Below are 13,261 nucleotides of genomic sequence, written 5' to 3'. Positions count from 1 at the left end.
TGAATGATGGAAAGGATTTTCACAGCGAGGGAGCTGGGAATGAGCATGGCAGAGGCTACTTACCAAACGAGACATTAAGTAAAACAGCCTGCCTCCCCACCAAGCCCCACCCCCTATCCGATGATGACGCACAGGGAGACGTTCACGGGAAAGCCCAACTGGGGCCAGACTGCAGGGCCCCGGATGCCAGGCAGGGGCCTTGACCCCAGGCCCACAGGCGGCGAAGCAGGCTTGGGAAGGACAGCCATCATTCTACCTTATCACAACTGCCTTCTGTCCCTTGGTTGTCCACCGTTATACCTAACGGTATGTACATGTAGACGTAAGGACCCCTGGAACCTAGCACTGGGTATGTAATACGGACTCAATTAAAAAACAGCATTGCAAGGGAAGTTCAGTCAGACCAGTTATCTGGCATCATATAGACTTAAATAGAATTTATCAATTAACCAAACTGCATTTGTTGATACTACCTATATCAGGTTAAGAAGTTTTCTTTCTTAAAAGATCATCTGTTGCTTTTAAAACCTAGCTTACTGGCTTCTGAACCTCTTTTGAAAGATTTATTGTGCCATAGTTGTTGTTTTTTTAAGTTGTACATGATTAAGCCAGATGGCATCTAATAGCCCAAAAGTGCCACGAAAAGAGGGGCATGAACAAGATCAAATGGGTAAGTCAAGTGCATGGGGGACGCGTGCAGAGTGGCCTGGGGAGCAGCCTGGTAATCAGAGCAGTGCTCTGTGCACTGCTGTGTGGAAAAAGGTGTGTTTGACTCCGGACTGAAGAAAAAGTAAAAAAAAAAAAAAAAAAAAAAAAAGGGCGGGGGGGGCATTTTCATCTGAATTCAGGGCCATGCCTGGTTCCTGAGAGTTGAGCCCTGGTCCTACCAAATGCCTGGTTTCATATCAGACACAGGAGAGTCAGAATTTCCAAACTGGTAAAAACATGCTGGACCAAGTGAAGTGTAAAAATAACACAAATACAAAGCTGGGACAGTGAAAAGGTAAAAGCATTAGGGCTTCCCTGGTGGTGCAGTGGTTGAGAGTCCGCCTGCCAATGCAGGGGACACACGTTTGTGCCCCGGTCCGGGAAGAGCCCACATGCCGCGAAGCGGCTGGACCTGTGAGCCATGGCCGCTAAGCCTGCGCGTCCGGAGCCTGTGCTCCGCAACGGGAGAGGCCACAGCAGTGAGAGGCCCACGTACCGTGAAAAAAAAAAAAAAAGATTTATTTACCACATCTTTTAAAAAAAAAAGTGATGGTTTTGCATCAGGGTCACCCAGTGAAAGAAAGCTGCAGTCCTCAAACCACCTACTTTCCTGTCTGGGCAACAATTAGAAACTTCAAGAGTAAGACCTAAGAAATATGCCCTGTCTTTAAAAATAATTCAACCTGAAAAAATAAAACTCCATTCCAGAACACAGCTTTCCTCCTCACTGGGAATTCTGACAGTTAGAGGCTGTAAGCAATTGTCTTATAACTGGAACACAGTTTCCTAAATGACAGAGTTGGTGTTTCTTATACTTGCAGAGGAACTGGAGTAACAGGCTTTTTTCTCTGCCTGTATTGATAACACTCATTATTTAAAAAAAGAAAAAAAAGCAGAAATCCAATAAACCAAATGGAAGAAAAACTCAAGTGCTCACAAACTGGCTCATGACTGGATGACTTATAGGATCCATAAAATAGCACTAGAATTTTCCATTTCTAGCTTAAGTCCAAACACCACTTAATCAGAATGCTTACTAATGAAAGAATGATTTGCCAAGGTTTGTACACCTTCTTCTGGCTCTCAGGTCCCCTGCATTTGGTAACTGCTGATCCTGAATGCCAGCACTTGTGTGTATTGGATTTTCTCAAGTGGGCAGTAATCGATCGTCCTTCCACCACGGCACACACTGCTTCCTGCCCTCACTCCCCTCATCATCCAGCGCTATTGGTTTCCACCTGGTTCTTTCCTGCTCTGCCTGCACAGTGAGTAGCTGCCACCTTCGCATGCTGCCATTATGACAGTCAAATGGCGTCTGACACGATGCATTCAATTATGGGCATCAATTATGGGCAGGCAGATGCACATTCTCTCAAGTTTGTAATGATTCATCTTGCCGGGCACTTATTAAGGATTTTGACATTTTACAGTGGAAGTGGCTTCTGGAAGCCTGTCATTCTTGTTGCTTTGCCTTTCAGAATCGTGTCTTCCACTTCCTTCAGCACTCTTCTTTTTAAATGAACTAAAGCCTTAGTTTAAATGTGGGAAGAAGCACTGAGGCCTGACTTCCGCCCATCACATGGGGACCCCAGAGTGGGGGCTGGCAGGGCAAGCTCACCCTCCCTGGTCCCCTGACCTCATCCACTTCCTCCAAGACCTCAGATAAGCCCTCACACTGCTGCCGACGAACAGATAACACAACAGCCACTAACGTCTGCTGCTCGGCGAGGGAAGCCCACTGGGCAGCCCTGGGCTCTGACAGTAAAAGGAGGCTCTCATCTCAGAGAGGAAGAGAGGGAGGAAACTGGGGTACTGCTGGGCTGACAGAGTAAGTCAGGGTTAGGTGAGAGCAAGAAAGGAGAGTGGAGTGAGATGGGAACGCGTGACAATTTATTGAGCATTTACTGTGTGCAGACTCTGGGGTCGCACTCCACTGGTATTCTTTCATTTAATCCTCACAACCACTCTGAGGTTGAGGCTATGTCTTCCCATGGGACAGACAGCTCGGCTCCAGGGCTGCCCGTGCTGGCCCTGCACTGTCTCCCGAGTCTTAAACAGTCTCTTGGATGACAGGAGCATTTGTAGGTGATTTTTTTTTTTTTCGTCAAATAGGGTTGGGAGTAATCTTCATTCGGCCTTAATCAGATTGATACAGTGGCAACAGGACAAGCGTTGTTTTCTGTGGTTGCACAGAGGATTTTCTGACCCTGATTGAGGCCAAGGTACTGAGTTGGGGTCGGACAAACAAAGGTAGACAGGATACTTAGACAACCAGGCTGGAAAACAGGAAGTGCCCCGAGAGAGATACGACATAATGCTATGGCTGTGGCTGTTCGGAGCTGGCAAGCATAGGCAGAGAGGAAGAGTCAAATGGCTCGAGAGTAATTCAAAATCACCTACTTAAATTCTATCGAGTAAAGGGCACAAGACCAGTGCTCAGTGCTGGACATATTTTTTAAATATACTGCACATATTAATAAATACAGAAAGTGCCCAAAACAAAGACTGCACACAACCTAACTTCAGGGTCTGTGTCTCTCTTTAAATCCACTCTTTAGGGATAATCACGTAAAAGGGCAGTCAAGAAATGCCAAAGCCTTAAAACCCATTTCAGGTCAAACATCAGAGAGAACTTCTGACGTACTCCCTAGAGAACAGCAGCAAGGGAACCTCACACCCATTCCTAAACGCCAAATACCATCTCCCCCAGCCTTGTTTCTCTCACTCACCTTTAACCTAAGGCCCTCATCTTTCAACTAGACGAGTGTATATCACCATTTGATGTTTTAAAAAAATCAGCAGCAGCACCAAACCAGGTCTGAACGCTTATCAGAAAGGGTCAAATGACCCATGCATTTCAAGATTCAAATTTAGAATCAATAAGTTTGAATTTATTCAGAAAAGGAACACTTAACACTCAATACTACATCTTGCCTATAGCTACGATTCTGGTCATGAAATTATGAACTTAAACGTTATACATACGTGCTAACATGCGCCCAAAGGTGCATAAACAATATTTTTCCATAAGCGTCTGTTACCTACATGAAAACCATCTCCTGAATCTTACGCAGTAAGGACTAAGACACTATTGCTGAAAGCTGTAAGGGTTCGGAGAAAAGCAAACAGTACCAAAAATGGCTGATCTCAGAAGCACAAGAGGCAAAAAAGTTATCTTCAAGACTTTCAAGAACCTTAGAAAATTAAATTGAACAATCCCTGTTTATATTTGGTTGATGAAAAGAGCTATATTGACTGCTAATCTATGTACAAAAATAGTTTCATTCTTCAAAATATATAAACATAATGCTTGCTACAGTAAAACAAGTAGCTGCCCTATGTGGTATAAACTAAAAAGGAACTCTTACCATTTACATTTGGGGAGTTCTGTTCAAAAGGAGCAGAAATATATTTTAGAACTAAGCCATAAGACACTATCCAGGAGACCATGCTAAAATTATCCAGAAATACTTCATTGCATCCTAAAATTTGCTTACCATTTTTTCTTCCTTGGCAGGTGGACTTCGGAGAAAAAAGCAGAGAGGAGCAAAAAGAATATCAATTATTCCAATAATTGTCATGAGCCATGGAAATCCAATTGACTTTGCGATAGCCCCACCAGCGGAAGGACCTTTCAGGAAACAGAGAATTAGATAAAGCTCTCTCTAAATGTCTTGTAGGCAGAAAGATGCAAAGGTTTAAATAATTTTCAGTAGGCATTATCAATCATGCACTGAGAAAAAAGGTTGTTTTGAAAGCCAATGTCCTTACCTATAGCATATCCCATACAAAATGCTACATCGGCAATGGCATACACGCTCCCATAGACGGACACGTGCCGCAGGTCAACCAGGTAGCCCATGATGGGCATCATTGACGAATCCACCATGCCTGTGGACAGTCAGGGAACACAGTCTATAGAAAACTGATGGAAACCAATAATGAGCTGAATGTCAGGGACTGTGTCCTAAACTCACGACCCTGCCAAGATCTCTCACTGCTACCTGCAAGTCTTGAGGCAAACTCCCTGCAACATACCTTTGGCTGAAGACAGACTGAAGGCGCTTGAGGCTGAGACTGGAACCCAAACCACCATCTGCTGTTCTCCACCTTGCCTCACCTTGCCCTCCGCTGTCTGGTGGACAGCACCCAGTCCTCTGGTGACTCACCTGCCATTCTTCAGATCCAGAGGGATGCTGGTTACTGGCTGTGTGGACCCCAAGCCTGCTTCCTGTGGGTGTTTTCCTGATTCACTATTTTCTGGTCCACTCGTCCTTTGCCCTCAAAGAGTGGGCAAACCTACATGCCTCACTCAGCTCCCTCCCCATCCACACTGTGGCCTCACACTTTGATTATGAGAGTTAAAGTTGGAAAGTATTAGGGAGAATCACAAGGAACCAGAACAGGAAGGAGTCTGAGGGATCATCCTGCCCTACCCAGGAAATTAAAAATCGAAAGACTTTTGCTCACTTAGTTGCCTAAAAAAACCAAAACCGCCACCACCACCTCCAAGACCTGTATTAGAATCTCTGGTCTCTTGAATAGTCGGGGACAGGAAGCATAAAGAAAACACACATATATTCAGAGTTCTGGCCCCAAATCCCTGGCTGGGTGAGCACTGTCATGCCTTCTCTCTCTGAACATCAGTCTCCCCATCGATAAAATGGAGATGATAATGACTGGCTGAATGAGGTGAGGGCTGTGAACATGCCCAGCAGGGCGTTCAAATGACAGACCCCTTACCCGAACACCCACCAGGGGCAGGAGGGTAAGGGACATTTCTTTCATTCAGCTAGTATTTGCTGATCACCTAACATGTGCAAGTTGCTGGGACACAGGGGAGAACAAAAGGAACAAAGAGTTGGAAAATAAATTACGACTGTGATTGAGGCTATAAAGGCACTGGGAGAGGTTATGTATACGCATACATACAAGCTAGGAGAACCTAACCTGGTCTAAGGGGTCCACAAAGGCTCCACCCTTTCTACTGTACCAAAGAGTCAACTCCTGCCTTTACCCTGTGACAGATTTACCTTTACTTTTATCATGATCAATGTGTATATTATAAATGAGAAACAAAAAGCATATGCTATTTATCTAAAATATTAACAAGGTTTTTCCCTCATGTATTACTTACTGTTCCTCACATTACTGCAAAGACTCAACCCCTTTGCCTGTGAAAATTCCTGCAGTACAGCTGGTCCTCAATACATCAGTCTACCTTTTCTGTACCAAACCTTATACAAAAAATACACGTGAAGTCTCTTTGTCCCCCAGCCTCATATGAGAAGGTCTGTGCAAAGATATGAGCCCAAACAAATGGATTCTGAGGAAGCAGCTCTCCTGTTTGCCCAAGCTCAGCAGTGGAGTGTCGCTTTGCTTCTGTAAATAGCAGGCTTTTATATGACCGGTTTTCAGGAAATAAATGACTAGTACATGGAAGCCAGTACCTTTCTATGGACGATCTACAAGCCGTACATGAGATAAGCTGCCCACAGCCTCCTGTCAAACTTCTAGATATTTTAGATTGAGTAGCTATAGTCTGCCCAAGTAAGAGGAACTCTGTCTTAGTAATGGGAAAACAAAGTTTTAAATTTAGGTAAAATACTCGTGTGACTTACCAATTGCAAAACCAACTCCAAAGTTGGGAGCTATGAGTCCATAAATGTTTTTTGCAAGAGGAATCTGTAAGAGAAAATAAATGTTACGCTAAAATAACATGCTGGGGCTTCCCTGGTGGCACAGTGGTTAAGAATCCGCCTGCCAATGCAGGAGACAGGGGTTCGAGTCCTACTCCGGGAACATCCCACATGCTGCGGAACAACTAAGCCCCTGCACCACAAGTACTGAGCCTGCGCTCTAGAGCCCACAAGCCACAACTACTGAGCCCGCATGCCACAACTACTGAAGCCCACGCGCCTAGAGTCCGTGCTCCATCACAAGAGAAGCCACTGCAATGAGATGCCTGAGCACTGCAACAAAGGGTAGCCCCCACTCTCCACAACTAGAGAAAGCCCACACGCAGCAACGAAGATCAAACACAGCCAAAAATAAATAAAATTAAATAAATTTATTAAAAAATAAATAAATAAAATAACATGCTATCCAACTCTAAATCATCTTGGAAAGTCTTAAAGATATGATTTCTTTGGCCTGTTATGCGTGTTCCCTCCTGGAGCAAGTAGGAGGAGAAGCAGGATGAGGTTTGGGCAGAAGTAGACCCTCCAAATCTTTAACAGTTGGAGTTGAAATGGGTTTTGTGACCACCACGAAAAGCTAGTTCACTGCCATGTGTGAAAGTTCAGCCTCGTCCATACACCATTTTTGAAAAGAACCATAAGGTCTCATTTGGGATAGATACTGGCCTTTAGTAGAAGATGTTTTATTCTAGAAAAACATCTTGCTATTGTTTCTGGCTAGCTGCCCTAAAGTGTTTAAGACACAGCGATGTTTAAGATGTTGGGGAGCGGGCTACAAAGTGAAATAAAAACTATGTAATAAAACATTCTAAATAATTTCCAACCAACATGAAGTAAAAATAAACCCTTTGGAGAGTCTTGTCCAAAATTTTTAAGATGATAAAAAATGATGAGAGGGCTTCCCTGGTGGCGCAGTGGTTGAGAGTCCGCCTGCCAATGCAGGGGACACGGGTTCGTGCCCCAGTCCGGGAAGATCCCACATGCCACGGAGCGCCTAGGCCCGTGAGCCATGGCCGCTGAGCCTGCGCGTCCGGAGCCTGTGCTCCGCAACGGGAGAGGCCACAACAGTGAGAGGCCCGCGTACCACAAACAACAACAACAACAAATGATGAGAAGAAAATGGAAGATGTAATAAAACTCAGTCAACAAACTTCAAACTGCTATAAAATATTTCTTGGTGATTCTTGCCCAAAGCAAAAGTTTCATTCACAGATTATTTCCATTTGCCAAATGTCATCTTTCACTCACACATAAAATGCTGAATCCAACAATTATCATTCCTAGAAGAGCACAAAGCCACCTGTCAAAAAACAAAAAAGCACCATCAATACATGATTTCCGCCCCCATCCAAGTTTTCAATGGAAATCAAAACAATAAGTTGTAATCGTGAAGGCAGAAACACTTGGAATTTTTTTTAAAGAACTACTTTATTATAACAGAGTGTTGTCTCATTTCATCTTACCTCCCCATCTTGTGCGCAAGGATCCCGAAAATATTGGTTCCAATGAGATAAGAAATACTAGCTGGTAAGAAAGCAACGCCTGCAAATGTATGAAAAGGACACCTTATCGGTACTGATATCAGTCACATGTGAGAAAAACTAATCATTGTGAGACACCATGCTGGTGATTAGAGATTAGAGCTGATGAAATGAAACCCTGGGGCCTGCACCCAAGCAGCTAATATCCGGCGGCTGCCAGAACCCGTCTGGGCCCCACGCGGCTTATCCGGCCGCCCAAAGCTGCCGAGACGCTCCAGAAATGAGATTCCTCCCTCTATCATCAGCTTCATCTTGCCTCCACCTCTGCCTGCTGGCGCACTCTACCCGGGGGTGACGCCGACAGCTCCCGGCATGGGCAGTGAGCAGTGGTGGCATCCGCTTCTGTTCCCCACACCCCCTTCATGATTTGTACGACAGGAGAAAGACATGGGCGTTGACAGAATCGAGGAACATTAAGATGAGGGCAAAAAAACATTAAAATTGTCCCACACCCCTTCACACTCATATAATCACCACAGTTTTCCCTTGTAAGTTTTACATACATAAATAAATGTGTGTACACAGGATTTAGGTTTTTTGTTTTTCAAAAAAATCTGGGATTATACCTGTGGTCCTACATCCTGCTTTTCTCAATAACCTTCATGAACATCTTTCCATGCCAGAAAAATAAATAAGTAAATGTCTACGTGGTCATCTTTTGTGGCCAGAATGGCTTGCTGGTGACTCCTGACTCCCAGAGTGAAGCATGAAAACCATCTCTGAAGCCAAAACTTCAAAGCAGGGATGCAGACCGGCTCAGGGGAAGCCCCAGACAAGCTACATCTTTCTGAAGCGAGTGGGGTGCTGAGCTCACACATGTGACTCGGAAGCCAGCGTATGTTATTTTCCACGGACAGCAGATACAGTTGACCCTTGAACAACATGAGTTTGAACTGCACAGGTTCATTTGTACGCAGATTTTTTTTCAATAGTAAATACTACAGTATTACACGCTCCATGGTTGGTTGAATCCACAGATGTGGAACAGCAGCTACAGAGGAAACACAGACACGGAGGGCCGACTATAAATTACAGCGGATTTTCATCCGCGCAGAGGGTCTGCGCCTCTAACCCCCGAGTTGTTCAAGGGTCAGCTGTACTCTCAGACAGCAAACACCCACTTCCCGATTCTCAAGCCCAAAGCATGGGGTTAGGAGGCATGAAACAAGGTGTTCATTTCAGCTGTAAACTTACCACCCAAGGCTTAATTAAGTGGGTCACTTGAACCCCTCAGAGCCCAAGAGACGGTGACAGCTCCTACTGCACACACCTCACGGGCAGGCTTTGAAGGTCACGTGGCAACGTGCGCAAGAAGGGCTGTGGCACCAGCCCTCCCAGCCTGACCCTGTGCCCTGTCACTCCACACAGCCCCCACTCACCATTCACCCCAGCCTGCGGACCTTCCCCAAACTGCGGTAAGCTCCCGCGGGCAGGGACCACTTCATCTGTCTCCCGGCAGCCCAACTCCACGGTGGCACACAGGAGGCGCCCAGAACACGCTGACCATTTAGAGGAAAGACCCTGCGTGAGGACGTTCGCTTCACAGAGCTGGAAGTATTCAAGGCCGTCCCTTGAAGGCACCCCCGTTGGTCCAGCATGGGCTTACTCCATGGGGCAACAGGCAGGGTGTGGTCGGGGGCCCAGAGTCCTCCTTTCTTGACTTTCAAGCTGCGGACGGGGCCAGGCACGCTTTGGGCCTCAGGTTCCGAGTTCCCTTTTCCTGTCCTGACACAGCCTCAGCATCGTCTGCCTCGCCAGGACCTCCACCACCTCACACAATCCACAGAACCTGCCTCTCGGAACTCAAAGAAACCTCAGTGTGCCTCGGGGAGGAACGGGGTCCCAGGAGGGGGCCATCTAGCTCTGCCGGGAAACCTGGGGCCGGGAGCCCACTACTCTTCCAGACGGCGCTTCAGGGGCGCCTCCTACCCCAGGACAGCATCCTAACACCAAGTCCGAAGCCCCCCAGCCTCCACCTGCAGGCCCTGGTTCACATCCCAGAGCCAGAAGCTGGCTCCACCCCTCCCCTAGCCCCCGCCGGCGCGTGGGAAGAGTGAGAGGCATCCCTCTCGCCACTCAGCTTTCTCGAGGAAACACGGCCTCAGCCCCTGGGTTGTTCCCCAGCAGCAGGGCGCCTACTGCGGCCCCCTCTGCGCAAGTTCACGTTATTCTCTACCTTGAAACCTGGTTCCCAGAACTGCCCCAGCCCACGATGGGCACACAGCACAGGACCACTAGCATCTGAGGAAAAAAAGAAGGGCTGAAGGAATCCTACAAGCCTCTTCTGAGGTCTGGCCCCTCGGCCGCGCCCCTCTGGCGCAGCCGCACAGCGAGAGTCTGTGGAGCCCCAGCGGCGCATGCGCTCACCGGGCTTGCCGCACAGAGACCTGCGCTTCCTCCAGGGCGCCGACCTCGCCTTCCTGGGGTGCTTTCCAGCCTTCGGCAGGGCTTCACACTCTCACCAGAGGATCCCCCCAGGTTCCTTTCAGGCCTTCATTTGTGCCTGTGGAGATTTTTTTGAATCTGCGACTAATTGGACATCTTTATCCTTCCCAAATTTGTATCAGCGGCAAACACAACAAGACTTCTCTCTAGGCCTTTCCCCAGCCGCATGAGAAGTGTTGACTGGGGCTGGGCCACGCGCGACCCCTTCTCTTCCCCTGGGGTGCCGGTGCCTGCTCACTCGCCTCTGCTCATACAAGAACGTTTAACCAAGAGCGACCACCCACCTGCCCCTGGTGCTTTTATGGAAAGTCTGGCTTTGACCACAGGCTTGACCTGCACACAAGGGAGAGGCCTGGACCATCACAAAGTCCACAGAGAGCTGATCCTGGACACGCAGCCCCAAAGTGACCGTGAGAATGAGGCCTTGGGCTTCTTCCGAGCTCCGGGTGACCCATCCCTGTCGTCCCCAAGGACTCAGCTAGGAACCAGAATGGGGCAGCGGTCCCATCTGGACTCTCCAGAGGGAGGCTCGGGAGGTTGAAGTCATCACATCCTAGAACCACAGGAGGTTGGCCATCATCTTGTCTTTGCCACCCAGCTAGGCTGGCACGGGACATGCCTGGGGTCACAGCTGGCTGGGAGCAGTGTGGTCCCCTACCAGCAGGCCAGTGTCCTTCCCTCCATCCCACACTGCACCACCACACCTCGTTAAAGAACCAGAAGAAAAAGTCTGTTTCCACCCTTGTCTGGGGCCTGCCCCTCAGAGCCTATGCTTCCCTTTTGGGGTCACAGCCCTCACCATGAACATGAACTTTTTGATTCCCTAAGCCTCAGGGTGTCAGGGAGAGGTCATCTGACCCAGGACTTGAGGTAAAGAGATGCCATGATGATTCTCTCTCCACCAACCCAAACCCAGGGCCACGCCCAAGTGGCAGCACAAGGAGTTTGAGGGATGGGCTTGCAAGGGAGCCCTCTGGAGGAGGGATGGCTGCGTCTTTACCTCCCCCAAAATGATGGCCCAAAACACCGCGTTCAACAAGAACAATCATGCGTCCCCTACGCAGCTCATAAGACTGTCTTGCTTTACTTCAAATCTTACAGTCTTTCTCCAGAAACAATCAGAGAAGCAAAAGGTAGAACGGCTTCCGTTTCCACACTGGGCTGGAGAGAGCTCACACAGGGAGGGGCTGAGCTGCCCGGGCCTCCGGGGAAGTCCTGTGCCACCTCCTAGAGCTGGGTCCTCGCCTCGGGGACAGGCCCACCCAGGGGCCTTCTCACCCAGGCTCGGAGGGGCCTGAGGCGCTCAGGAGAGGGGGCCGCGAGGTGGCAAGGCCCACCTAAGAGGAGAGCTTCCCCTCACTGGAGATGACACTGCAAACGGGAACAGAAATCTGATTCTCTTGAGGAAACCCAAGTCTAGCTCTGAGATGAGGAAGGAGCCATCTCACTGGTGGAAAGGTACAGGGTCAGGGGAACATCTGGCCGGGGTGATAAGCCCCACAAGAGGACCTCCTGATGAAATCTAGGCAGCCTGTGGCCTGCTGTCTAACCCGGATGGCCTGGGTCCCTGACTGACGTGAAAGACTTTCTACAGAAAGCCTCGGGCTGTGTCTGGAGAAGAATAGGGCAAAGCAGCTGGAAAGCCCTGCACGTGGCCAGGACGTGTTCAATTAGGGTGATAAGTCAGTTAAGTGGAGAAAACAGAAACACCAGGAAAGCGTCTCTGCCCAGGAGCACGTGCAAAGCCAACATGGGAGCTCCACTCACAGCCACGCGCCACCGACACAGGGAGCCTCCTGAGGAGACCTGAAGGCGCCGATCAGCACAGGCACAGAGGGAAAGAGCCCTAGAAAAACAGCTCCCGTGGTGTCATCCGCCGGTACCAGCACCGAGACACGAAGAATGTCTCCTCATCTTTTGCAAAGCTGCTATTCGCTAACTCGAGGACAGAAAAAGTCCACCCCTCCTGCAAAGTGGTGAGCTCTCCTTAGAACCTTTGAGAGCCTTTGGGTTTCCTCTGCTCCCTCCATGGCCAGGAAGTTCAGAGCGAAATTCCTGCTAAGAACTAGCCTTAGTTTACCTCCCAGAATCCTTCCTGCTTCACTGAATGATTCATTGCTGGGGGCCTGGTTTGGTTTGGTTTTGTGGCATAACCCACAAACCATGCAGTTCACCGTTTGAAAGTGCACAGTTCACTGGGTTTTAGTATATTCACAGGGCTGTGCAACCATCACCATGATTTAACTCCAGAACGCTTTCATCACCCCCAAAAAGAAACCTCACACCCTTTAGCAGTCCTTCCACATCTGGCCCGACCTCCAACCATTTGGGGCTTTTTAATGAAGGATTTTTGGGTTTCTTTAATGAACGAACACAGAAATTCAATGCAGAACCCAAAGGGACTAGTGCTCAGGCCAGGCCAATTGGAGTGAGGCCGGAAGATCGGGGACCAGCCCAAACCAGGAGGCAGCATCTGCCTGGACGCTTCCGCAAAGGGATGCAAGTTCACCTGAGGAAGGCTGGAGGCGCTAACAAGTGGGCTTATTCAGAACCGAGAGTCTCCATCTGAAGATGTCAGTGTGTAAGGTGAAAGAACTATGAAAAGAAAATAAACCTCTAGGAAGGACAGCTGATACATTCTTAAAGAAATGTGTGTGTGCGGGGACGAGCCTTCCATGTACTAAGCAGTATTCTCAAGCTAATTAAATAGGAGGCTATTGACGCGGGAATACAAGCAGACAAGCGGAACACAAGAGAGAGATCCAGAAGCAGACCCAAGAACACGCGGTCATTTCCAGCATGACAGATGTGGGAAATACCAGATGGACTCCTCGGGTTCCTGGCTGTGGGGCTGGCCAGCCATAAAGA

At 48.4% G+C, this 13,261-nt stretch overlaps 1 protein-coding gene across 2 annotated transcripts in view; it reads right to left on the bottom strand.

The window, feature by feature from the left end:
• Positions 1–13,261, bottom strand: part of SLC18A2 (solute carrier family 18 member A2) — a 38,316-nt gene that overhangs the window by 4,708 nt on the left and 20,347 nt on the right. For both annotated transcript variants that reach the window (XR_016388176.1, XM_089898212.1), the window contains exons 10-14: positions 7,871–7,949; positions 7,656–7,707; positions 6,330–6,393; positions 4,480–4,599; positions 4,206–4,339 (exon numbers count right to left, since the gene is read on the bottom strand). Coding sequence is in view for 1 of the 2 variants with exons in the window: in XM_089898212.1 (XP_089754338.1) it covers positions 4,206–4,339; positions 4,480–4,599; positions 6,330–6,393; positions 7,656–7,707; positions 7,871–7,949 (449 nt within the window). In the remaining variant the exon portion in view is untranslated. The remainder of the gene's footprint in view (positions 1–4,205; positions 4,340–4,479; positions 4,600–6,329; positions 6,394–7,655; positions 7,708–7,870; positions 7,950–13,261) is intronic.

Source organism: Delphinapterus leucas, chromosome 16 (genome assembly GCF_059928025.1).
Source record: "Delphinapterus leucas isolate spDelLeu-1000000601 "Yukka" chromosome 16, BTC_Dleu_Yukka2, whole genome shotgun sequence".
NCBI classification, from domain to species: Eukaryota; Metazoa; Chordata; class Mammalia; order Artiodactyla; family Monodontidae; genus Delphinapterus; species Delphinapterus leucas.
The sequence above is the reverse complement of the archived record's forward strand: the minus strand, read 5'-3'. Positions and strand labels throughout refer to the sequence as shown.